General features: G+C 38.3%; 2 protein-coding genes across 2 annotated transcripts; both read right to left on the minus strand.

The window, feature by feature from the left end:
- Nucleotides 1–7,797: 7,797 nt before the first annotated feature.
- LOC140246963 (proton-coupled folate transporter-like) lies at nucleotides 7,798–13,075 on the minus strand. The gene is made up of 5 exons (XM_072326274.1): nucleotides 12,899–13,075; nucleotides 11,701–11,832; nucleotides 9,781–9,864; nucleotides 9,217–9,373; nucleotides 7,798–8,211 (listed from the first exon to the last, which is right to left on the minus strand). Exons 1-5 carry the CDS (start codon nucleotides 13,026–13,028, stop codon nucleotides 8,142–8,144), a joined length of 573 nt encoding a protein of 190 aa, XP_072182375.1. The 5' UTR covers nucleotides 13,029–13,075; the 3' UTR covers nucleotides 7,798–8,141.
- Nucleotides 13,076–16,166: 3,091 nt separating this feature from the next.
- LOC140226654 (proton-coupled folate transporter-like) lies at nucleotides 16,167–25,221 on the minus strand. Its single transcript, XM_072307095.1, has 3 exons — nucleotides 24,940–25,221; nucleotides 17,997–18,423; nucleotides 16,167–16,747 (listed from the first exon to the last, which is right to left on the minus strand). Exons 2-3 carry the CDS (start codon nucleotides 18,412–18,414, stop codon nucleotides 16,167–16,169), a joined length of 999 nt encoding a protein of 332 aa, XP_072163196.1. The 5' UTR covers nucleotides 18,415–18,423; nucleotides 24,940–25,221.
- Between the last annotated feature and the right edge of the window lie 1,072 nt (nucleotides 25,222–26,293).

A 26,293-nucleotide genomic window follows, 5' to 3' on the forward strand; every position in this document is an offset into this window, starting at 1 on the left:
GATGCTGATGACTGCTCTTTACTAAGATCTAGTACCACAAGAACATAATATTAAGAAAAGAAATTGTAGCAAGATAGAGTTGGGAGGGGGAGTAGAGGAGAGAGGTAGAGGGGGGGAGTAGGGATTAGAAGGGGGAGGGAGGAAGAGAGATCTGACACAATACAAGATCAACATAAACCAGCAGAGCTTGTATGGGATGAATACTTCCCATAGACTTCCATGTATTGCGTGCATTCTCTATAGGGCTCACACGGGTAAATAATTCCCCATAGAGACGTGTGTTAAAATTCAAATTTCAAAAAATTCTGTAAAATAACTGGGAGAAATGAGGTGTTTCATCTTCACTAACCTGAATAAGTGAGATATTACCTTTCATCCATCAGATTTCCAGGGTGGGTTGTTCTGCTCTAATTCTGTCCAGGGGTCCGCAAAGCCAGACTACGAGTTCTTGTCACTCAAAAAATCACCTATTTTCCGTACACGTACCCAATGAAATATAGTCCCCTCAAATTCCATCAGAAAAGCTTTCATCTTCCAACCAAAATGCAGTTTGTAGAGGAATTCATACTCAATATCTACAGCTATTCAGTTTTTTGCCAAACTACATCATTGATTTTTAATTAATTTTTTTCTTCATTTATTTTGGCATCTTTGGTACGAATTTGTGAAGGGGTCTGGGACAGTCCATTTTATTTACAGGTGTGAGCCCTATAGTGGAGGTCATATTTCTTATTTGACTTTTAAACATCATAAATGTGTTTTTTATGATATTTGCCCCTACATCATATGAGAAATTACACTTTCAAGGATTATAAAGCTTCTCAAAGGGACACTTTTAGAAAATCATGCCCTTTAGGCTTTTTTTTTCAATAAATCTTGCAGTTTTGATCAGTTCTTCATAAGATGAATACATAGATCCAGGCAGTTATCCTTGATTGTGGGGGTGTCATCATCACCTTATAGCCTACAAAGTACTTGATAAGACTTTGTTTTGTCAAACAGACTAACTTTATGTATTTTGAGCTGTTTCAGTGGTAGCCAAAACAAAGAAATACATTAAAATAACACAGTCATTCAAAGTTGTGTGATACTGATGACTGACTGCTACGTACTAAGATCTAGTGACAAGGGCATAATATTAAGAAAAGAAATAGTAGCAAGGCAGAGTTGGGGGGGGAGTAGAGGAGAGAGGTAGAGAGAGGGGGTAGGGAGGGGAAGGGGAGGGAGGAAGAGATCTGACACAATACAAGATACACAATACAAGAATAACACAGTCATTCAAAGTTGTGTTCTACTGATGACTGCTATTTATTAAGATATAGTACCACAAGAACATAATATTAAGAAAAGAAATCGTAGCAAGGGAGAGTGGGGGGAGTAGAGGAGAGAGGTAGAGAGAGACAGGGGGAGGGTAGGGAGCAGAAGGGGGAGGGAGGAAGAGATCTGACACAATACAAGATTCACAATACAAGAAGTCATTCAAAGTTGTGTGATGCTGATGACTGCTCTTTGCTAAGATCTAGTACCACAAGAACATAATATTAAGAAAAGAAATTGTAGCAAGATAGAGTGGGGGGGGGGAGTAGAGGAGAGAGGTAGAGGGGGGGGAGTAGGGATTAGAAGGGGGAGGGAGGAAGAGAGATCTGACACAATACAAGATCAACATAAACCAGCAGAGCTTGTATGGGATGAATACTTCCCATAGACTTCCATGTATTGCGTGCATTCTCTATAGGGCTCACACGGGTAAATAATTCCCCATAGAGACGTGTGTTAAAATTCAAATTTCAAAAAATTCTGTAAAATAGCTGGGAGAAATGAGGTGTTTCATCTTCACTAACCTGAATAAGTACATGCATTGATAAAGTTGCAAAAGAAGGCAATTCGTATTTGCACTGGTGGTGATTATTTTGCTCATTCAGCCCCTTTATTTCAAAAGTTGAATATTTTGAATTTTCATGATGTTTTTATATTATACAACAATAACTGGATATCTGCATTTTCAGAACATGTTACCTCCTAATATTTCTCAAATGTTTTGCGTAAATAACAGGATACATCATTATGATTCTCGTAAGAGTAATTTATTTCATATGTTTAAGGTAAATACAACTTTTGCTTTAAAAAAGAAATTGTCCGTTTTAATCTCCCCATTGTTTGGAATTCTTTGTAAAATGATATACGCTTCAAAAAAAAAAAATCTGTCAAGAAGGGATTTTGACAAATACTAAACCATATCTTTTTCTGCACATTTTTATACAATTGTTATATATACATATATGTATATATATATATATATATATATATATATATATATATATATGTGTGTGTGTGTGTGTGTGTGTGTTTTTGTTGTTGTTGTTGTTGTTATTTTAAAGATCGAAAGAAGAGAGAGAGAGAGAAATGGGGCCCTATACAAATAATTTGCCCCAGACAGCACTTATAACATAAAACAAACATTATAGATCTTAAAGAGATATAAACAAGAATATTAAATGCATACCAAGTCTCCTCGAGGGAGCTCATATCGTCTCCACGAGGGAGCTCATATATTCTCCACAAAGGAGCTCATAAAGTCTCCACGAGGGAGCTCATATTGTCTCCATAAAGGAGCTCATTACGTGTTTTTGTTTTGTACTGTCCTTGTCTTGAAACTGTGAAACACTTAGTTTGCATCCATATTCTAGTACTCATACATACCTGAGGGAACTTATTTCATACAAGACTTTTCTTTAGTTCTCTTTTTCATTTCCACTGAACTGTCTGATTTGGAAAATACGTAAAGTTTAACTTTGTTTGTCTGCATTTTGTCATTTATTTAGTTTCGATTGAATATTGTTTTCTATGTTTTGTAAACTCCGATTTTATTGGAATGATTAAACGAAACGAATCTGGCAGAACTGCGTAAGGCGAGATACGACAAGGCTTGAACCAAGGCGTTTCTGTGGGTGCACGTCACGAAACCGACACCCAAGAGTCATACAGCTCACAAGTCATACAGCCCATAAGTTATGTAGCTCACGAGTCATACAGCCCATCAGTTCGACACTAAGCCAACAAGGCCCACGAGACCAACACGTTACGCGCCGTTTTATATGTGTCAAACTCATTGGCTGTTTCCACTTAGTGTCGGTCTCATGGGCTTTATTTGCCTTATGTCGAACTCATGGGCTGTATGAATCGTGAGCTGTAATGACTCATGGACCTATTTTCAGCGTCGAACTCGTGGGCTGTATGTGACTCGTGGGTGTCTGTCTAGTGGGATGACCCCGACGAAACAAGAGCAAGCGGAGTGAGCGCGGGGGGGGGGGGGTGGGGGAAGTATTGTGGGAAGGTGTGTTTCCCCTCCCACGGTGGAACTTTTTGTATTTTGATTTTGTAGATGGTGCAATTTGATGCAGGATTTTGCGTGCTTTAGCGACTTGAAACAGTCCCACTAAGGTAACAGTACATTTTGATTTAAATCAGTATTAAACTATTTGGTGTAATTTGTGTGGCGTAATGGTGTAATTTGAATAACCTTCTTGTATTTATTCTTGCACTGAATATTATGAACGTTGTCTCTTAAGCAATCAAACAGAAAAAAGCATGCACACGAGGGTTTACATAAGGAGCATTTCTCCTCCCAAACGAAGATGATTTTGTAAATTCAGACCTGAAATTCAGCGATGTGGTGCAAACTTTTGGTGCAATGCAACTGTACTTGAATTTTTTGCAGCCCCTTCCCAAAAATGATAATGTTTTTATGAAGGTAAACTTTTATTTTTCCAGCAAAAAAAAAAAAAGAAAAAAAAATCTCCTCGCCTCGGGAATTAAGAGTGGGCTGGGCAAAATGATATACTCGCCCCTCCAGTTGTTGTTGTTTTTTTTTTATGAGGCAAGGCTCGCCTTGGCCTTGCATTATTGATATGCATTGGTCAGAGATAACGCGCTGAACGTAGACCCTGCATACTTGTAAGTAGCACAAGTACATGCAAACGAGTACGTGCTTCTTACCGTACGGATGTACAGTACGGTCGATAAATAGTAACACTTTAGAATACTCGTAGATATGTATAAAATCAGTGCTGACAGAGCCCAGGCTGACAATTGTTTTTGCTCACGATTTTGTTGTCCCTAGTGCAAAAAAAAAATAATAAGATAAACAAAAAAGAATAATTATTTTGCGTCAGGTGTTGAGGTCGCTCGCAGACGGAAGTGGTGATTTTTTTTTTGTCCAACGCATCCCCCCCCCCCCGTGACGCCCATGCTGTTATGACATGTAAACTATTCCATTAGTATTCGTGTAAATAATGCATCACGAAACTATATAATACTATTAAGACGCACATGATATTGCTTCTTTCAGTTCATAAATTTATAAACATTTGTATGATGTCGTAAATAATGTCATTTATAAAATGATAGAGCTTGTGTGACTATATGTAATCCAGCATTAATTTGCTAAATTTCTGAATTAATCTAAAAAAATCAAAACTTCGTCGACTTCAGGAATAACACTTTAGATTGTGAACCATAAGAGGTTAGAAGAAGCCCTCAACACGAACATGCAGTCGTGCAGGCTGGCGTGATGATTTGACCACTTTCATTGACAGATCTCATCCATGCAGTGAGACATGCATTGTTCTTCGCAATAACACGCAAATTTGGAAAAAGTGAGATTTGTCATTGTTGTCTTTAAAGTTCATGTGGTCAGTCATGCATGACATTTGTCAACATAATTAGATATCAATGGAAAGAGGAGAAGATTGCCTTTCCTCACAACCAACATTGTGCTCTCCGTATAGCTTACTATTACAATTTTTGATACGCACTGTACAACACTACAATATCAATATCAGTGTCGGAAAAATATTACATATATTACAATATTACAATATTAGATTTAACACCCGTGGTGTTAAATCTAACACCGATGTTTTACAGTGTGGGCTAAGCGACGGAGACGAAGTCCGACCCTCACTGACCAATCAGAAACGAGGTAATCAAGTGCTGCCGGAGCGTGCGTATACGTGTACAGTACACAGCGTAATCATGAATATTCATGTGGTTTGGAAAGTCCGGGGCTAAGAAATACGAGTGTAAAAAGGTCAGTTTTCTCCTTAGTCCCGGACAAGAGATAGTAAGGGACTAATTGGCCAGTGTAAAAAGCTGAAAAAATGGTACGGGACTAACGATAGTCCTGGGTCAGAGAAAGTCCGGGGTTAAGAAACACAAGTGTAAAAAGGGCTATAGAGTGAGAACATAAAAGCTGTACATTATTTGTGAATATGCGTGCATGTGTGGGTGTATGTGCGTGCGTGTGTGTAAATGCCTTTTACATAAGTGGAAAGCATTTCTATTCAAATTAATGATACTACATTTAAACCACACAAAAAAAGGGAAGAGATGATACAAAAGTTGCAATAAAGAATCTTTCTGGTTTTTTTTCATCATTGGATTTTCCCCCTTTTGTCTTCATTACAAGTGCCTGGGAAACGCACTTCAAGGACAAGCCCAATTTTAGTACTGGTACTAGAAGGGCACGACTTGAATGATTTCCCAAGATTAGGGGCCTATCTATTGTCATCGGGGCAAACACGACGGAGAGTTTATAGACCTCATCGTTTGTTATACACTTGACAAAAAACAAACAAACAAATACAGTAAACAAACCCGGTAATTGCACATGCGACCATGTATGCTTTTCATGAGATTTATAGGACAATACACACGAAACATGAAAATGTAAAGTTTTAGAACTTGCTTCACAAACGTCGTTCTAATTTATTGCCCTGACGTGTCGTTACCAGTCCAAGTGAGGTGCAATTTACAAGGGATGATGTTTTGTGCCATGCAGTTCTTCGAGAATTGAAGGAATAGTTAGAGGGGAATAGCAATGAATACCCGTTTCGCTATGGTAAGATATCACAACCACCTACTGTAATTATGATAAATAGAATACACATAATTTTCCAACTAAATATAAAAAAAAAACTCATATAATTTTACACAGTAAGAATGCTTATAATTGTATAATCATGACTACATTATCACTTCTTTGACTCGTTAATCAAAACATTATCTTATCGATTTAATAGAAGATTTGGAAGACGACTGTTATTGCACAAGATTCGATACAATTCCGCAGTGCTGAGGTTTAAAGACTTGAACCCACGGGAAAAGCACAGTGGCTTATTAGTGCTGTACGAAAATACAGGTGCTACAACGGAAGACATTATGCAGATTAGATTAGATTATTACGTCACAGCCTCAAGTTTCTCCCACTGACCTACATACGTCTCTTCACTGAAAAGCTGTTGGGATTTTTTTAGCCAAAGATGACAGAGAACAGAAGAACTTACATCCCTCGCATCAACCATGTCAGCACTTTGTTGGATCGCTATGGCCTAGCAATGACGACATCTATAGGAGAATATGTTGTACAATGTAATTGCTCGATTATCAGCGGATAGTCTTCCAGAGATTTGAGTGCACAAACCAATGTGAGTTTAAGACAACATCACTCTAGCTAATGTGAATGTCTGGTATGTGATTACAACCGATGATACTCTTTAAGAAATACATGTGACGCCTAACAATAACTTCCATATTCTACAGTTCTACATGTTCAATGTGCAATGTTCAATACACGTCTTCCTTTTTTCCTCATTTTCACTCTTTTTATCAAAGTCATATTGAACAAGATGTTGAATAAAATCTTAAGCACGGCATTGCAATGATGGAATCTATGTCACAGATCGACAAACACGAATCAAATCCATATAGGTGCGATATTATATAAGGTATACCGTATGTCAAAAAAATGAAATTACAACGGTACCCTACGCAACGATAGCTTTAAAAATAGTGAATCAATCCAAATACGATTTCATAGGGTATGAAACTATAACTCATTGCCCACATCTTACAGAAAACCCCATTCGATTTGCTTCACTGGTTAAAGAGAAATTATGAATTTTGTAGAGCGTGTCAGAAATCTCTTCCCTCCAAGTTCTGTCTATTGTGTTCACACATTAATTTGCATTTCCAAGAGCATCCAAATGCTAAACTTGGAAGAATCAGACTCATGACATGCTTTACCATAATCCATATTTCTCTGTGACCGCTTAACCAAATTGAATGGGGTTTTCTGCAAAATAGACCTAAGATGTTATATTTTAAGACCCTGAGGTAGCATTTAGATGGTTTAATCATATTGGGTGTTATCAATGCGAAAAATGGATTGTAATTTATTTTGTTTTTTGGGGGGGACATACTGTATAATCTTAATAACAAAGTTTACACAGCAGCAAGTAGCACGCAACAAAGTGCATTGGTGAGGTATGCCAATAATAATGTTCATACTACAGAGACAGACTTTAACTGGCATCTGCCATCTGCCATCAATTACAACCGAGTATAAAAAAGATAGAAATAAGAGAGACGATTCCTTTGTGGATGTTGATTTAAACAAACGACCTTTGACCTTTGAACAGCTTCATGTATAACATGATTGTTTTCAAAATCATAAAATCTGTCCCCGTCTTTCTCAAAACACGCACACACACACACACACGAACATTATTTTCGTAATAATAATATGCTTAATATTACACGTAATATACATATATATTTCTTTTATTTTTTTTCTTTAAATATATATATACATATATAACTATATTAATGAAATATAAGTACTGGAACACATCATTTTACGTATTGTACAATGGTCATATTATTATACAAAAGAAACGTATAGCTTATGGAATATCCTCTAAATACACGTTGACATTGTACATAATCATAATGCACAGTAATAAAACAAGAAACTGTTTCTGTATGTAGCTACAAATTTTTATCTTTTGTAGTGAAATATAATTATTGCGATATATACTGTTTGCACATTTCATGATGTCAGTATAATCACTTTTATTCCACTTGTAACCTTTATATCATCAAATATATCATAGTTACCACATTCTTTTTTTTTTATGTGGACTGATTTATTGCACTTCGGGGTCTATCCAACAAAAGTGTTTGCACAACTCAATAAACAATTCTAGTAGTATTATGAAAACAAAATGAATAAATCAATGAATAAATAAATCAGAAAATGAATGAATTGATAAACAGTATTTTTTTCTCTCCTCCATCGTTTGCTAATTCGTCCGCTCTTCTTCCTCCAGTGGACTGTACGTTGAAGCCGGCTTTCTATCGCATTGAAGTATACTACAAGAGAATGAGGTAAAAGTAGAAAACAGTGTACTGTAAGCAATCTTGTCTACAATTAGTGATTTTTCTTTCTTATTGATGTCGTCACTTCCATGGAAGTTACACTTTCCGTCGTTTAGTGTTTTGTCATTTTTCCGGCTTCGCCTGTCTTTCTCTCCCCACCACTTCATAAGAGTGATCACGGGATATCAATTTGTGCCCGCTATTCGCTTTCAAAAGACGTCCACCGCACTCGGGGGTCTTTAAACATCGTATTGCTCTCGAGGGCAGTAAACCATGCTTGATGTGACCACACAAAACAGGTTGCCGCTGCAGACAGGAGGCAGCTAAGAGTAGGTTTAGTGTATGTGTAATATGACTACTTGTATATCAAATTAAAATCATATTTAAGCTGGAATCTTGGGTAAGATTCTATTTGATCCCTTGATCATACAGATTATCGGAAATGGCCACACATTAACATGTAACACGACCTCGATAAAAGGTGGCGGTGTAATCTGTTACATATCATTTCTAAGCCGGTTTCCATTTGATATTCCGAATGTTTGTTATTACGAAGGTTCGTAATCCGAAAATGAAATAAGGTTCGTTATTCCGAAGGTTCCTTAATCCGGAAACGTGATGTTCGTAATTCCGAAGGTTCACTAGTTCGCACCGTCTTTTCATTTTCGGATTAACGAACCTTTTTCCATTTTCGGATTGACGAACCTTCAGATTAACGCACCCAATTTCATTTTCGGGTTAACGATCCAAACATCTCGGTAAAGGATAATAGTATTCAGGACTAAGAAACCTTATCATTTTCGGGTTAACGAACCTTCGGCATAACGAACAACACCCCACTTAGCCAAAATCGATTATATTGACAGGTTGTGTGTGTGTGTGTGTGTGTGTGTGTGTGTGTGTGTGTGTGTGAGTGTATTTTTTGTTTCTTTCTTTCTCTCTTTGACGCTGGTGAGAAAATGCATGATGGACGTTCATGTAAGAACGTAAAAAACTCACCCAGTCAAAATGGCCGGCACCAGTTGAATGGCGCCGAGAAAAAAGAAGGTGAATGGCGAGAAGAAGCCGATGGTCGCGCGGTAGATAGAGTTGGAAACTATTGGCGCCAAAAATGAAGATCCGCTTTCCGCGGCGCCAATGAACGCGAGCATCAAACCTGTCCAATTATAATGATAGGAGAATTAAAAGAAATATAATGTACTAATAATGTAACCAGACTGTAAGGTGCATCTCCTTTATAAAGGTTGTGAAACGCCGGATCGTAAATTTAAGAGAATGTTGAAATCGAGTAAACTTTCTCAAAGACAATCATATTTTTAGGCTTTGGAATCTCATATCCCAGCTTAGGTTGTCAATGAGAAAAGACCAAACGATCGACTATACATCACGGAAGAGTCTTCATGAAAAATTCAGATTATACATTGGCAGGATTGCAGGCTTGAAAGAATGTTCGGACTGAATATTCTTTGAACAGAAATTGTATGTAACATTTCTTCTTTTTTGACTCGGTAGTCTGATTGCGAAATCACAGCGCTTTCGTTCTTTTAATTACCATTTTCATACCTCTCTCATGCGGGGCGGCGAGCTTCGACAGTTGTGAGCGTATCACGGGGAAGGAGAGGGGCTTTAGAAACCAAATGCCGGCACCTGTTGATTCGAGAACAAAGTCGGAAAAGTTTGATTTGATTTGATTTGATTTGATTTGATTTGATTTGATTTGATTTGATTTGATTTGATTTGATTTATTGATTCACGTATTATCATTGTATACATGAACATACATGTACATGTATTATACATACATTGTTGGAGCCATACAAAGTAAAGTGACAGAATCCGCTATCATTTGTTAATTAAAGGTGTCTATAGCTTCTTTCAAAGTTATATCTCTATGACAGAAGATAATCTATTGCAGCACTTCATTGGGATGTCTCAATATAAAATATGTCTTTTAGTGTTCGACAAAACCAAGCAAACATTACTTATTCAATTTATCTTATTCAATTTACTTTCAGGATCTATCAGATAAAGTCGTTAATCAATAAATTAATAATAGAAATCGTAAAAGTTAATTTTTTTTCTGTCATGAATTCATTCAAAGAACGAGGAACGCTCTGATTAAGTTTGGATGCTGACATTATCTGGCAGACTTACGTATAAGTCAATGTTTTCAATTTTCAAGTTTGTATTGTTTCCTTTGCTTCGCGTTATGCCCTTTCATTTGGCCAAATAGCAAGTTTTGTTCTCAACAAGACTTGAGATTCAGAAGGAACTGTTAAAAGTAACTTCCCTGAAGAGAGAAAATAAAAGGCAGAACTCTATTTATTAATTCATTTATTTTCATACTTCTCGTATATGAAGTTCATAAGAATATAGGTTCTTTTACAATCAAAATAGAATAAAGATTAAGCAATATTTGACTAGGAAAAACACTCTTAAGTTTATCAAAAACACCCGTGTTTGTAGAAAGAATAATAACTTAAATAACTAACGTGGGATTTCCAAAATAAATCGCTATCAATAAAAAGCCCTAGAGATTTTATACTACTAACTTGATGTAATTCAATTTCATTTAACTTAATATGAAGGGGAAGGGTTTTAAGACTGTTACTAAAAAGCATACAATGAGTTTTAGCTATATCAAGTGACAATTTATCGGCGTATATCCAAGACTGCACAGATTTAAGTTCTTTATTCATTGTGTTAACAAGAGTATAAGGATCGCGGCTGTGTGTGTATAAAAAAAAAATGGAGTCAGAAAAACGTATAAAGGAAAGAATTGGTGAGGAACTAGGAATATAGTTAATGTACAAAATGAACAATAGTGGGCCTACGTCAACTTACAAAAGTAAATCTTTTTATCAAGCGAACTGTTATCACACAAATCTATTTAAGTCAACTCGCAAGTATTTGAATAGTGAAGGGTAGGATCCCCTTTATCCGGCAAAACTTTGTATCCCACGTTTCCGACGAATGCATCACGGCCATATTTTGGTACAAGGGCCCAAGTCGAAAAAAAAAGAAAATATATGTTATTGTTTGTTTTTCCTCTCTATCTCTCTTATTTACTGTCTAATTAGGAGTTGTGCATTCTCATATTTTATTGAGCTTTCGTTTCCAAGATATTTGGGCCTATTTCCTACCTATTTCCAGTCTATTTCTTCGTTTCGTGAAAGGGCCTTTATCCAAAAAAAAAAAAAAAAAAAAAACTAAATCTACACGGAAAGTGTTTCAAAATGTGGCAAGAGGGAGTAGGCCCTACCTGCCGGTACATCCTTCTGCCAAACTAATCGATTGGCAAAGTATAACGAGTGATTTTTTTTTTTCTTGTAGGTAGAAGGGCGTATCTATAAAGTATCTATAGTCGTGCGGCAAAGTAAAGTTGTGTTTTTCTTGTTCTAAAACTGCAGAAACAGCATCTAGATCAGAAGAGCCAATAATGAAGTTCGAGCGATGCAACCAGCAACTAGTTGGAAATCTTACCGATATATAAAACAAGTTTGGTCTTGGCAAATCCAGTGACCAGGCACGATATAAGGATGTGCAGGAAACTGACTTGAAGTATCCAATTCTCTGACATACACCGAGGCATAAGAGCGCCACCACCGATCATACCTAGAAGATCGAATGTTTCACACACACACAATAAAAAAAAATGCTCAAGTAAGGTACAACAGAATAAAACCAAAAGCAGTAGGCTGAATACAGGATGCAGACGACAACGTTTGTTTACAAGATACACAAGCGTGATAAAGCCATTCCTTGGAGCATCATAAACTATAGAGGGCGTACTACAAGTCATTGACATTCCGTCTCGTGGCAGCGGAAGTCACTATTGAATTGAAATGGAAATTGACTTTCCTATTCCACGCAACTAAGTTTAAGATTCAAAATTTCTTGAATTATGCATTTGATTGAAAAACAAAATCATTACGTATTTCATTTGACTATACTCAATAATTATGGGCAAAGGCTGATTTTAAAAGAAAGCCCTTCAATATTAACACTACCATTAGTAGAAAAGTATACTAGTATGTACAGCGATGTATGCAGGATAAAGATCTCCAATTTATTGCCTTAAGGAGGATTAGATGAAGAGCTTAAATGGAGTAACAGATGTATCCATTATTGTCGATTTGAGATATTAGATATTAAACATGTTAAAGATACTGATACACACAGAAAACAATTAAAATGGAAGTGATAATTTTAATGATATCTTACAAAATATTCTGGTTATGAAATGAGTGCGGTATTTTATTTTTCTTTATTGATGATGACCTGACTTCTCCAAAAAAAAAAATAATGAAAATGGCTTTTATCTCTTTTTGGCATTCAAACTCTTCAATTCTATGCTTACTAGCAGGAGCATCAGAGTATAGAGAAAAAAGGGAAACATCATGCAAATAGAGTCAAACCTGCCTATAGCGGCCACCCAAGGGAGACGAAAAAAGTGGCCATTGTAGACATCAGGTGGCCGCTATAGACAGGGTCGTCAACATGGCTTTTCTCTCGGGAGGAACTGCACCTACGATGTATATTATATTTATATCTGCTGGAAATATGTCATTGAACCTGAAGCCTAAAACCTGAATTGTGTTTAGTGGCCGTATACGGCAGGTGGTCGCTACGACAGGTTTGACTGAAGTTTGAACGGAGTGTACGTAACTGTCGTTCTTACCAAGTGATGCCGATACCAATGACACAATGCTGATGTAGGAGATTTCCAAAGAGGAAAAACAAAATGGCCGCCCCTGGCAGTACACCACGGAGATCTGGGCGAAGGACTGCACGCTGAATTCAGCAAACATTATGATGACCGAATACAGGAGAATCTGTTTCCGCCGGCCGTTGGTATTTTCCTACATACGAAAAATAGTGACTAACTTTAGGATAGGATTTGCTCTCCTCACCGCGGATTTACTTTAACATTCAACCGACGTTATTTCTACATGATATTCATAGTTTTTGTTGTTAATACTGTTGTTGTTTGCAGACATACAATCATAATTACAGAAGATACATGTATTACACATTTATAAAATTGTAAAGAGTTGCTCCAAACCAGATTGACGTCCAACTAATTTTAAACACGAAAAAAAAAAGACGAACAGAATGGTAATCATGAAAAGAGAAAGGAATTATTTTATGTTTCCTCATACTTTTAGTGAATAGTTATAATTGGTCGCAATCACGCACGTACTGCTGCTGAGATGACGATGTTATATCAACTCATAATACACATAACGCACACACACACACCAAGCACAATTCTATCAAGGGGCAATAATTTAGCCATTTACGACCCTTTCATAATTCCCCTGAACAGTACCATTTAAGTCAATGCAGCAAATTTAAAGTTTGGAATAAATTATACCACTTTTGGTTTATTTGTTAAGTTTCATGTCATGGTGGCGGGAAAGGGTGAACATTTTGTGTGTTGGCCGATGTTAGGTTTGTGAGGCCATACAAATCATTATCATAGGTCATCTAATTTGCAAAATAATGCGGATGCAATTTACACTATTTCATAAAAACATATGAGATTTCGGAGTCCTATAATTTTCTTATCATTTTGTAGGGCTTTGCTGAAATCGCAGTGAAAGCCAACTTGGAAGTTGATTGATAAAATTTCAGTATTCATTGCTCCTGATAAAAAACAAAAGAAGAATCATAATATTTTCCTCTTTCCAAGGAGTAGTGCAACAGACAGGAATGACAAACATTCACCAATCAAAATCAGGGTTATTCCAAACTATCCAATGTGCATTCAGGAGATATTCGTTTCTTTAGATGCTTTAAAAAATCCCGAATCAGGTAAATTATCATATTCCTCCACGGGACATTAATAAGGAGCTTTAGATTTTAGACGCGCGGACGATCAAAGAAAAAAAAAAAAAAAAAAAAAAAAACATGTTCTGAGCGTGCGCAGTAGCACGCGTAAAGTCAATCTATTTTTAGCTTGCGTCGCCTGAGTTTTTCACTACGCGTACTGGGCTATTTTCACGTCCGCACAGTTTGCGACGTAGAGAGCTTCTTCATGCACTGATCATATGGGGGCGCGATTGTATTTTTTATGCCTCCGCCACGTAGTGGTGCCGGAGGCATTATGTTTTCGGGTTGTCCGTCCGTCCGTCCGTACGTCCGTACGTCCGTACGTCCGTACGTACGTCCGTACGTACGTCCGTCCGCTTTCGTTTACGCGATAACTTGAGTAATATTTACTGGAATTTTACCAAACTTGGTCCAAGTATGAAGTATGATGGGGCAATGATTTGATTAGATTTTGGGTGAAATCGGCAAAAGGTCAAAGGTCAAAGGTCAAGGTCAAATCATAAAATTTATCCGTTTACGCGATAACTCAAGACTGTATGGAGCAAATTTCACCAAACTTTGTTGGAGGATGATGTATGATGGGACAATTACTTGATTAGTTTTTAAGTGAAATCGGACAGAGGTCAAAGGTCAAAGATCAAGGTCAAATCCTAAAATTTATCTGTTTACGTGATAACTCAAAACTGGATGAAGCAGCTTTCACCAAACTTGGTCCAAGGATGATGTATGATGGGAAAATTAGTTGAGTAGATTTTAGTGACATTGACATGAGGTCAAAGGTCAAAAGGTCAAGGTCAAATGCTAAAAATGTTGCTATTTCCCCCATATCTATGCAATGCCCGCAGTTATTTTCTTGAAACTTAGTGTAGACATGTACTACTGCATAAAGATTCTCCAGAGAGAGTTTCATGTCATAAGGTCAAAGGTCAAAAGGTCAAAGGTTAGGTGAAAATGTTGCAATATCACATTTCTCACAAATGGTTCAATGTATCTTCATGGAACTTGGTACATATGCATGTACTGACTGGTAGGGATTATCTAGGGAATTTAGGGGTCATGGGTCAATAGTCAGGGGTCAAAGGTCAAGGTCAACTCCTCAAAATGTTACTATTTCCCTCATATACTAGTATTATATGCAATAATTGCATTATTAGTTTTAAAATTTAATATATGTACATGTATTACTGAATGGAGATTCTCTTGGAAGTTTCCAGCCAGAAGGTCAAAGGTTAAGGGTCAAAGGTTAGGTTTAAATGAAAAAAAAAAGATATATTTTGTACTTTAATTACACTCTTCCTTCATACCTTGAAAATTATACTCAATGCATAAACTTATAATAAGTTCGGTCAGAAGTCAAGTAAAAATTTTCAATTCCCCAAATATGTGTACCTGTACTCTTTAATAGACAATTATAGCAAACCCAGTTCGTGGAAAGTGAACATTCAAGATATTTCTGATAAACCTGTTATTTCGATATTTTGCCAGTTATGTGAAACTGTCATCACACATTGTGAAGACATTGTACTATACACCTATTGGGAGAATCATGCATTATGGCGGAGGCATCAGTCGCCGTAGCGACATTTCTAGTTATACGTTGCGTCCCAGCGTAATCTAAAGCTACTTTTCCACACGACGCAAGGAGAGGAGAACGTCCAGCGCAAGCATCGGCTCAAACGTCCGCGCGTCAAAATCTAAAGCTCCCTAATGTTGAAAGGGATGGTACAGTTTCGGTTGAGATGAGGCTTCAGGTTTCCAACGTTTTTTTTTTTATGATGATTTTTATAGATAATGAGATATCTCTTATGAAATATAAAAGAACATAATATAATTCTAAGAGGAATTCTATAAGAGGAAGTTTATTTAATGAAAATTGGTTTTGAAATGGCTGAGATATCCGAAACAAAGCTATCCTTATAAAAGGTGGGACCCACCTACTAGGATCGCTTTGTTTTACTCTGTTTTTGGATATCTCAGCCAATTCAAAACCGATTTTCATCAAATGAACTTTGAATTCCTCTTATGCTCTTTAACATTTTCATAAAGTGATTTCTAAGTATCTCGCAAAAAGTTAAAAGCTGAATCCTCACCTCAACCAATACTATACCATCCCTTTAAGTATCTAGAGAAATCTCTTTCAGAATCAAGGGGACATGAAAAAAATTGACTGTACAGAGGACCTTATCTTTGGCACTCGCCTTTAAGAGGTGATAAATTTCGATCGGTATTTTCGAGAGTTTATCGGACGTTTTCCTATCGACTGTCTCTATGAGCAGCCAGGGGACGGCGACATAAGCCATTGACACCAGCGAGCAGGCCAATGCTATCCACAGAGGCAGAAGGAACTTCGTCGTGGATTGGGTGTGGTCGAGCTGCAGGGCAAATCCAAGGGCCAATTGCCCCACACTCAGGCCAAGAAAAAGCGTTGTTTCCACGATGATGATTCGAAACGTGCGCCAGTTTGGTGACGTCACATCCGTGACGTACGCAGCAGAAGTGGCGAGAGCCAGAAGCATTCCGCCGAAGATGCTGTTGATGAGTTCGACTGGAACGAAGGCTACGAGTGGCAGATGAAATTTGACGATGACAATGCTTCCGGCGCACGTGAGAGCTTCACCCAATGCGCACAGGAAGAGGGAGGGCTTTCGTCCAATCCTATCGCTGAAGGATCCCAGGAACATGGCTGTAAACAGACCTGGATTCGAGAAGCCGGTCAAAGCAAACAAGAAAAGGGGTTATCCCACTAGACCGACACCCACGAGTCATACGACCCACGAGTCATACGACCCACGAGTTCGACATTGAAAAAAAAAAAAAAAAAAAAAAAAAAAAAAAACGTCCATGAGTCATACAGCCAATGCGTCATACAGCCCATGAGTTCGACATTACAACACGATGCTTAGTTTGTCGGTCTCGTGAGCCTTGTTTGCTTAGTGTCGAATGCATGGGCTGTGTGACTCAAGGGCTGTATAACTCGTGGGCTGTTTGGCTAGTGGTCTCTCTGGCAAGTGGGTGTCGGTCTCGTGACGTGCACCCACAAGCAAGACTCTGAAACATATCAATGTCCATGAGCTTCGTATAGATGAGATGTGAAATGAGGCAGTAAATCGTACACCATTATCACTTCGTGCCTGTGACCCTATCGGAGAACGATGTCATCCGAACAATGGGGCACGTTTATGATCGACACATAGGAAACAGAATTTAACTAGATAATATAAAGTTTTGGTACGTCAAAAGTTTCCCTGAATTTCCTTGTCTTAGTTTGTGTTTCAGGGGGCGCTTCATGAAGGACCTTGTCGGATAAAATGTCCGACAAGTAAATTATATCCGACAAGTTCAGAGAAATCAGAGAAAATGATCCTATCATTACAAGGATAGGTCTTGATTATACATGGGGGTTTTTTTTTTCTCTTCTTCTTCTTCTTCTTCTCCTTCTCCTTCTTTTTTTTTCTTGTTTTTTTCTTCTTCTTCCTTTTCTTCTTCTTCTTCTTCTTCTTCTTCTTCTTCTTCTTCTTCTTCGTTGTTAAGGAACAGAACTTTACAAATATTACACACGAGATTTGTATCCGTTGCTTCCGAGTAAAGTTATTGCGATTCCCTTCAGGGTCAATACGGGGTAGGCCTAAACCAACGGGCTGTTTCAGAAATGAAAGTTTTTAAATCAGTCCTACTGGTTCAATAAAATCAATCTTAGGGACAACTTTGGAATCAATCAGTCCTCAAAAGTTGGAAATTGTTTCACTATGCCATTTGGGAGCAATATCTTGCGCCCACCTTGCCACGTTCTAGAATGCATCATGAATCTATTTATTTCCTTCCCAACTACAAATTTTTGTAGATCTGATCCGAATCTGTCCCAACTCTGAGTTCATTCTTAGACTAGATTTAGTTCTCATGTCACGGAAACAGGGTTCTGGTTCCAGCAAACAGTAACTATGTACCTGGAAGTGCGCCAGCGGCGCCTAACCACAGCATCCACCGAGCTGTTTCTTTCTGAATCTCATCGTCGGTGGTGGAGTTGGCCTGACATTCGGACACGGAAGAATTCGCAGTCTGGTTCTGATTAAACTCGTCTACCGCTATGCGTGCCCGGATGTACTCCGGCAACAGCGTGATTACGACGCTTATGGCCAGGGAGATTAGGAGCAGTGGGACCTCGACTGTCACGTAACGTGAACGCGCCCTCTGTAGTTGATGCCCGTGGCTGTCTTTACCCGGAAGTACTTCCTCCTCAGCGGTGGTGTCGTAATTGATGCTGGCTTCAGGGGGTCTAAGTTCTTTGAAACTGCCATCACGAGAGTTATTATTAGAGGATGGGAGAGCCGAGCCTTCCTCAGCAGGAGTCCAGTCGTCCACCATTTTTTTTTTCTGAAAACAAAAACAACAACATGAAGGAGGATGAACACGCAGGAGAATGATACACGATTAATTTGTCATAAGCAGTCCCAATAACAATACATTACATTTGCATATGGGGGTCCTACAGCCAAACCTGTCTATAGCGGCCACCCTTTGGAGATGAAAAAGTGGCCGTTAAAGACAGGTGGCCGCTATACACAGAGTTGTTAACATGGCTTTTTTTCGGGAGCGATTGATTTAGTGGCCGTATACGGCAGGAGTCCTCTATAGACAGGTGGCCACTAAGGCTCAGCGGCAGGTTTGACAGGACAGTGGGCCCTTTAATATTGGTACACTGTTATTAAGAGTGATCCATTTTTTACAAGCTCGGCTTTTCAGTACGTTATATCACTCTTAGCGCTATATTTACTTTTTTATCATCGCGTGCATTGTTCTCTCATTATATTTGTACATTTTATATGAAGAGTTTGTTCGCAAAAACCGATAAGTCCATTTTTGAAGATTTTGAAGTATTGTCTCTGTCATAAAGTACAAAATACTACCTTTTAAATGATATATTGGTCACTACATAAAGGTACATTTTTGAAGTTATGGTTAAAAAAAAGCAAAAACTAGAAATGTCGCTATGGCGACTGATGCCTCCGCCATAATGCATGATTCTCCCAATAGGCGTATAGCACAACGTCTTCACAATGTGTGATCCATGAGAGTTTCACATAACTGGCAAAATATTGAAATGACAGGTTTGTCAGAAATGTCTTGAACTGGGTTTGCTATAATTTTCTAAGAGTGCAGGTACACATATTTGGGGAATTTTTGGGGAAGTTTATGCATTGAGTAATTTTCCAAGCTATGAAGAAAGAGTGTGATGATGGTACAAAATAGATTTTTTTTTTTTGGGGGGGGGGCATTGAAACCTGGCCTTTGACCCTTAACCTTTGACCTTCTGGCTGGAAATTTCCCGGAGAATCTCCATTAGGTAATGCATATATTAAGTTTTGAAACTAATAATGCAAGCATTGCATATGCTAGTATATAAGGGAAATAGTAAAATTTTGAGGAGTTGACCTTGACCTTTGACCCCCGACTATTGACCCATGACCCCTAAATTCCCTAGATAATCCCTGCCAGACAGTACATGCCTATGTACCAAGTTCCACGAAGATACATTGAACCATTTGCGAGAAAAGCGATATTGCAACATTTTCACCTAACCTTTGACCTTTTGACCGTTGACCTTATGACATGAAACTCTCTCTGGAGAATCTTTACACAGTAGTACATGTCCACACCAAGTTTCAAGAAAATACCTTCGGGCATTGCATAGATATGGGGGAAATTGCAACATTTGTAGCATTTGACCTTGACCTTTTGACCTTTGACCTCTTGCCAATGTCACTAAAATCTACTCAACTAATTGTCCCATCATACATCATCCTTGGACCAAGTTTGGTGAAAGCTGCTTCATTCAGTTTTGAGTTATCACGTAAACATATAAATTTTAGGATTTGACCTTGATCTTTGACCTTTGACCTCTGTCCGATTTCACTGAAAAACTAATCAAGTAATTGTCCCATCATACATCATCCTCCAACAAAGTTTGGTGAAATTTGCTCCATCCAGTCTTGAGTTATGGCGTAAACGGATACAATTTCATGATTTGATCTTGACCTTTGACCTTTGACCTTTAGCCGCTTTCACCCAAAATCTAATCAAATAATTGCCCCATCATACTTCATACTTGGACCAAGTTTGGTAAACTTCCAGTAAATATTACTCAAGTTATCGCGTAAACGAAAGCGGACGGACGTACGGACGGACTGACAACCCGAAAACATAATGCCTCCGGCACCACTTCGTGGCGGAGGCATAAAAATCTTATTATTCTCTTTATTTTTCTTGACCTTTAATCGCAAATATTTCCATTGGGCAAATATGAACTTATTGTTTTTTTGCGAACAAACTCTTCATTTGGTATCATATTCTATGACTTGTACTTCTGAAAGTATTGTTGAACAATATGAACTGACAAATGTATACATGTACTTTGTATAATGTATTACTTTTCGTTTCATGGACATAAAGTAAATAATTGAATGAACAACAACAGCATATATCTTATTTTTTCTTTTGAACGGGGTGAAACATTATTGAAAAGCTAAAACACTTCTTCTGATTCAAAACGAATGCCGATAGAATTCCAGCAACATAATCACTCTATACCAATTAAATGAGGAAATATCTAATTGTTATTTCAGTATGGGGCATAAATCCCAGGGCACTCATTCCGTTATAATTATGATGTATAATGTATACCTGAAACTATTCTATAATCTTTAAGACGTTCGAAAGTTGTTATCGCCCGTATAGGTAATCTTATCAGGGCTTTTTAAGTGTGTGCATTGAAGAGCACATGTAGCGATAGTTTTGATTGTTTAATCACTGTTAATGGGGTTTATCTTCTCCGACAATGTGATTCTTTGTGGAGTACTTAAATGTAAACACTCGGCTTCAATATGAACTCAAGACGATGTTTGTAATTTCTCAAAAGATTGATTCAACTGGCAAAGAAAAGTACAATGCGAGGTCAACCTGGCTCACGTACATAATGGATCAACCCGTACTGAGCAGTTCATGCAACTGACAAGCTAACTGTTTGTAAGTAGGGCCTACTAAGTGAATATATTATTTTCTCATCGGATGATCAGTATTATCTAAATTATGATCTTTTTATGAGAATTAAACAAGGGTCACTTTAAATACCCCTCCATCAAATCGAAAGAGCTAAGCAAAGAATAAAATAGAACAAACATAAATGCTGAGGAATGCCTTATCATAAACTATGGTGACAGTAAGTCCATTTCTAGAAGTGATAATTCAGTCATGTGAGTGTATTTTAGTAGTTGATCTTGACCAAAGGTTCAGTTCAGACGGTGTTGGTAATAAAACCCTGTGCTTTGTGCTTTGGATGTAAAAATAGTTCTCAATATAAAAAAAAAAAAAGTAGTGCAGAACCTTGCATTAACCCCCACCCCCATGCATTGTGATATACAAAATGCTTAATAGTCATGTTAGTTGGTATGCCTCTCCGTCTGGTTGCGATATACCTGTCTCAAAGACCATTGCATTGTATGTCATACATGTATAACCTATTGGGCTAACCTTTAGTATAGCAGTCCGTGACCATGTAGCAGCATTCTTTCATTACAAGGTTTTCCTCACAACGTATCAGGTGAAAGATACGGCTGAGACAAAGGAAAAAAAATAGCTAGCCAATTATACTTAAACAGAATTTCTTTAAGCGGGAAATGAAAAGAAAATATATGTTGTAATCACACATTCGTATTGGTGTAGCAAGGTGTTATCGTACAGCTTTTTCTCTCCCTTTCTCTCTCTCTCTCCCCCTGTCTCTCTATTTCTCTCTCCCTCTTTCGCTGTCGTATAGAGACTAGACAGGAAGTTTTTATTGGCAGAAATAGCACGGTCTTACACCTTGATTTCATTGCTGAAACATAGCGACATCTAGATCTGTCGTTCTATTCGAATATATCAGGATGTAGTTCTATAAGACCACCACACGTGCAGATGTACACAGGTCACTACCTTTCCTGACCTTATAGTCAAAAGTTGGGTACTGTCACTACATTAGTCATCGCTACAATAAGGCCTACACTAAGGACGCGATGAGAATACATCAGGAATATATGTTTGTGTATATAAATTATGTATGTATGTATGTTTGTTTTGATATATATGTTTGTATGTGTATGTGTGTGTGCGTCTGTCTGTGTGTGTATGTCTATGATATAGCTATGTACAATATTCCTCAACACTGCTACGTGTATATAAATGCAGCAATATTGGGCCTGTTTATTTTATCTATTACTAATTAGTGTCGCTAGTTTTGCGCTATACGTGCTATAGCTGCTGTTTTCATATATAAAGTCATGTGAAAATAAAGATAAATATGATCCGTACACTGTCATCTTTATATTCACCGTTGTTTATTACGTCGCATCTTCTACTTTCAGAGAAGAAAGTGGAAGTTCATGAGGAGACGCGTATACAGAGAACCACTCCACTGAAAATCAATTTTGGGGATGAAGTGATCACATACGTCGAGGAAACGATATACCCAGAACAATGCAAAGCGAGCTTAAACTACACAAACCATCATGTGACCATGTAGTGAACAATGCAAGGCTTCAGTTGTCGGTGGTGAATACAACTTATGTTTGGGTTCTCTTTCTCTCTCTCTCTCTCTTTCTGCAAGAGGAGTTAAACTTCGCACGTCTATAAGAGGAGTTTCAGACCTGCGAAAGAACTGGTTTTTAAACACGATTCTGAAACGCGTTTCTGTAGACGTCTTCATAGAGTGTTTACACTCAGATTTGAGTATAACATAGGAGGCTACATATTCCATGATTAGCCAACATCAATCGCAAAAGGAATTTCATGACAAAGCAGCAACGTCACGCACTCAAAGGCCAGCCAAACATACATGTAGCTCTCGAATTTATTCTAGAGTACTCAAATACTTCCCATTCCAGCGCCATGGCGGAAGTGAACTCTGATTAGGTCAAGCGACGCTCTTTTTCTTCAACCAAGTTTAACAGGTCAACCTGTACAACAGACTTCAAACACGTCTCCATGCAGAATCAAGCAAATCAAGCATACATGGGGAAAAAACCCTCAAATTTATCTAACCTCAGTTTTGCCTGATGCCATATTAGCATTATGTGCACGGTACGTACAGAAAGGAGACATAATGGCCCGAATTCACGAAGGTGGTACAAACAAAACCATGGTCTAAACCATGGACAAAAACCATGGAGCGCCAAGTCTCAAACAGAATATTTCGTTACGAAATTGGTCATTTCGTCGACAAAATGACTGTTTCGTTAACGAAATTATCATTTCGTGGACGAAAGGTTCATTTAGTTACAAAATGTTGTCATTTCTTTACAAAATAATCATTTCATCGACGAAATGACTGATTTCGTAGCGAAATATCGCATACAACACTTGGCATTCCATGGTTTTTGTCCATGGTTTAAACCATGGTTTCATTTGTACCACCTTCGTGAATTCGGGCCAATAAGTTTACTTTCAGACTAATACGTAAACTACTGGATTTACAGAATGAAACCAGATGTGTGTTTCTTAACATGACTATGAGCGAGTTCTTCTTCAAGTCTGAAACCCATCCTAAATGATATTTTATACACCTTTCCAAGTACTCTATTTTTGTCTTTTGATCAAAAGTGAAAGTAGGCTCGATGTAGATCAGTGCAGTGATCAATGCATATAATTATGTGCTTCTCGGGCATCAGCTACATCAATGTGGGGCGCTGTGGCATAGTGGATAAGACTCCCGACTCCCGAACGGAGGACCGCGAGTTCGAATCCCGCCCAGTGCTTACATCCTTGGACAAGATGTTTTTATCCACAATGTCCCTCTCGACCCAGGTGTATAAATGGGTACCTGGCAACGCTAGGGTAATAATTATAGAACGGCCCTCTGGTAGAGCAGTGGCAACACTGAAGAGGCTACCCTGGGTAAATAAGACCTTATTATATATATTTATAAATGAATTACTTTCAAAGAACGGTTTCTAAGGCTATAATATGCAATGCAACTTCTTTCTTATACAATAGCTCATGTAGCAGAATTTAGCGTTGATTTTAAAAGCCGTTAAGCTGAATAGCCCTTTCGCAACACACCACGGTGAGTAATGACGCAATGTTACCATAACCAATTCATGATGGAACTGGCTTTTAAAATTGTGCTTGAAATTGTACACTCCCAGGGTCGTGACCGCAAAATGTCAGTGACAATGTACACAATCACGTTGCTGTAAAAAAGCAGTAACAGCTAGAGTAAAGTTTGGCTAATATCAAGTAATTGGTTCTGTAAATATACGCCTATCCGTTCTCAGCAATGTAATGACGTTATTATTCTTCCAGCTGTTTACAGTTAAACAAGCTTGTTTGCTTTTACGTACATAGCCCCTATCGTTTCTAGTTTACCTCTGTACGTGGATAGTACACCTCATAATCAGTAATCCATCATATTAAGTTTTCCGCTGTGTTTACATGATCCTCATCTCAGAATTATGACAATATGTTCACTGAACAGAAACAATTTAGTATGATACACTACAACGCCTTACAAAATAAACTGTCAAACTAAACCGCGATCGAAAGTAGGTTGAGTAGATGTACCGTAAATGATTTACAAGAACTGAAGCATCTCCAGCAATGCATTCTACCAAAACATATCATATTGTAAGAATGTGACCTTTCATTGGACTATGGGTGGGAGAAACACGAAGATGCGATGTGCAACTAGTACCGTCCACACTTACCTGTCGTCTGCCGCAGCTGTCCCTGCATGAGATATGACTGACATTATTTTGCGTCCGTAGCTGTCACTGCTTATGAGATAGATCATGAACTGACGATTACCCGTGGGGAAGAAAATAGGAACATGACAATGTGCAGCTTAGTGCTGTCCATACTTACGTAATCAGGAACTGTCTCCTGTCCTCCTGGGTACCAGACCAAGGCTAAACCACTGTCCAGCAGTCAACTGGAAAGTCTTCTCGGCCTAGAAGAGACTTAAGTCTTTCAGTCCCAGCGTAACATGCTTACACGCAATGTCAACGCTGTATAGGCATCTTGTTCGCGACAGGGTTAAAGAGAAGATATACCTCAAGACAATTCAAGAGGATTGGTTTTAATATACGGTCTTACAAGAACAGTCCGGATTTTAAATCTGGGCAAAGAAGACCGCAACTCACACGGTCCAACCATGGACCTAGTCCAACTATTAGCTGCCGCATCCGTCGAGTCGGCATGACGTGATCGCAAAAATGCTTCAGTGTAGATCGACCAAGGCACCTCACTATCTAGGTCTTCTGAGTACAATATCCATTATTGGCTGGTAAATATATCTACGTTCCGGTCGCTGTGCGGAAATTTCCCTTGCCTTTTGGTACGGCAGTTAGGCCCTATACCAGAATGGCATTTAAACGCCTCTAAATGTAGTAAGCCTTTTCCCGGTGAAAACTCTTAAGTTCAGCCTCAAAGCCTTTCAAATCACCCCGCTGAGTGAGACGAAGTTTACTGGACATGCTGGATGCGACACAAGAGTAGCTGAAAATATATATACCGGATTATCACCAGCTTGTGAATACCAAAATACAAACTCGGAGCACAGCCTGACCGAAGATCTGGGGGCGCGTGCGAGCGCCCGTTAGTCCGCAACTCTGTCGCGTCGACGCCGTCTGTTTACATCAAGGAGCAAAGGTCTTAATTTTGCCCGGTCATCTTTCTTTCCCTCTGTTCTGTTTGCTCTAGCAGCGTCAGGTGACTGAGGGAATTAAACCCGCGAGGGTCCAACTCCCATCCACACGCCCCTCTTTCAGTAGATTTTTACCTATGACATGCAAAATCCGCAATCAATAAATTCGTTAACGACTTCATATTATCTTGCACGTGATCATAAATATCATATGAATGGGGCCTTGAATCTGAGCAAAGTCGACCTTAACCTTTGTAGGTATATACAGAATGATTACAGAAGAAACGAACAATGCATGATAACTAATTTTCTTTGCCATTATTATCACTTTAGTTGTAGGCCCTATTTCAACTGTGTTGTCATCGTGTTGTCATAATTGCAGTAAGTATTTTATTACCAGGTTCATTTACAGCACACTGTGTTGTATCATAAGTTTACGCCACAAGCTGAATATGTACGTCTCCATTTCAATGAATTGGACGCAAATCGAGCATGCCGAATTTAGGTGAATAAGAACACAATCTCTTTGCAGTTGTGTTATCGCAATCGTCTTATTTCTGTCACTAGATAGAT

This window comes from Diadema setosum, chromosome 3 (genome assembly GCF_964275005.1).
Source record: "Diadema setosum chromosome 3, eeDiaSeto1, whole genome shotgun sequence".
In the NCBI taxonomy this organism is placed as follows: domain Eukaryota; kingdom Metazoa; phylum Echinodermata; class Echinoidea; order Diadematoida; family Diadematidae; genus Diadema; species Diadema setosum.

Excerpts from the sequence above, each read along its gene's own strand:
- LOC140246963 (XM_072326274.1), bottom strand. The coding sequence starts at position 13,028 with ATGTTTGCTGAATTCAGCGTGCAGTCCTTCGCCCAGATCTCCGTGGTG. Across the intron at positions 9,865-11,700 it reads CAAACTTGTTTTATATATCG|GTGCCGGCATTTGGTTTCTA; the intron begins GTAAGATTTCCA and ends TCGAATCAACAG. Across the intron at positions 8,212-9,216 it reads GTGCCGGCCATTTTGACTGG|TATACTTCAATGCGATAGAA; the intron begins GTGAGTTTTTTA and ends ATTCTCTTGTAG.
- LOC140226654 (XM_072307095.1), bottom strand. The coding sequence starts at position 18,414 with ATGGTGGACGACTGGACTCCTGCTGAGGAAGGCTCGGCTCTCCCATCC. Across the intron at positions 16,748-17,996 it reads CGCCGCTGGCGCACTTCCAG|GTCTGTTTACAGCCATGTTC; the intron begins GTACATAGTTAC and ends TCTCGAATCCAG.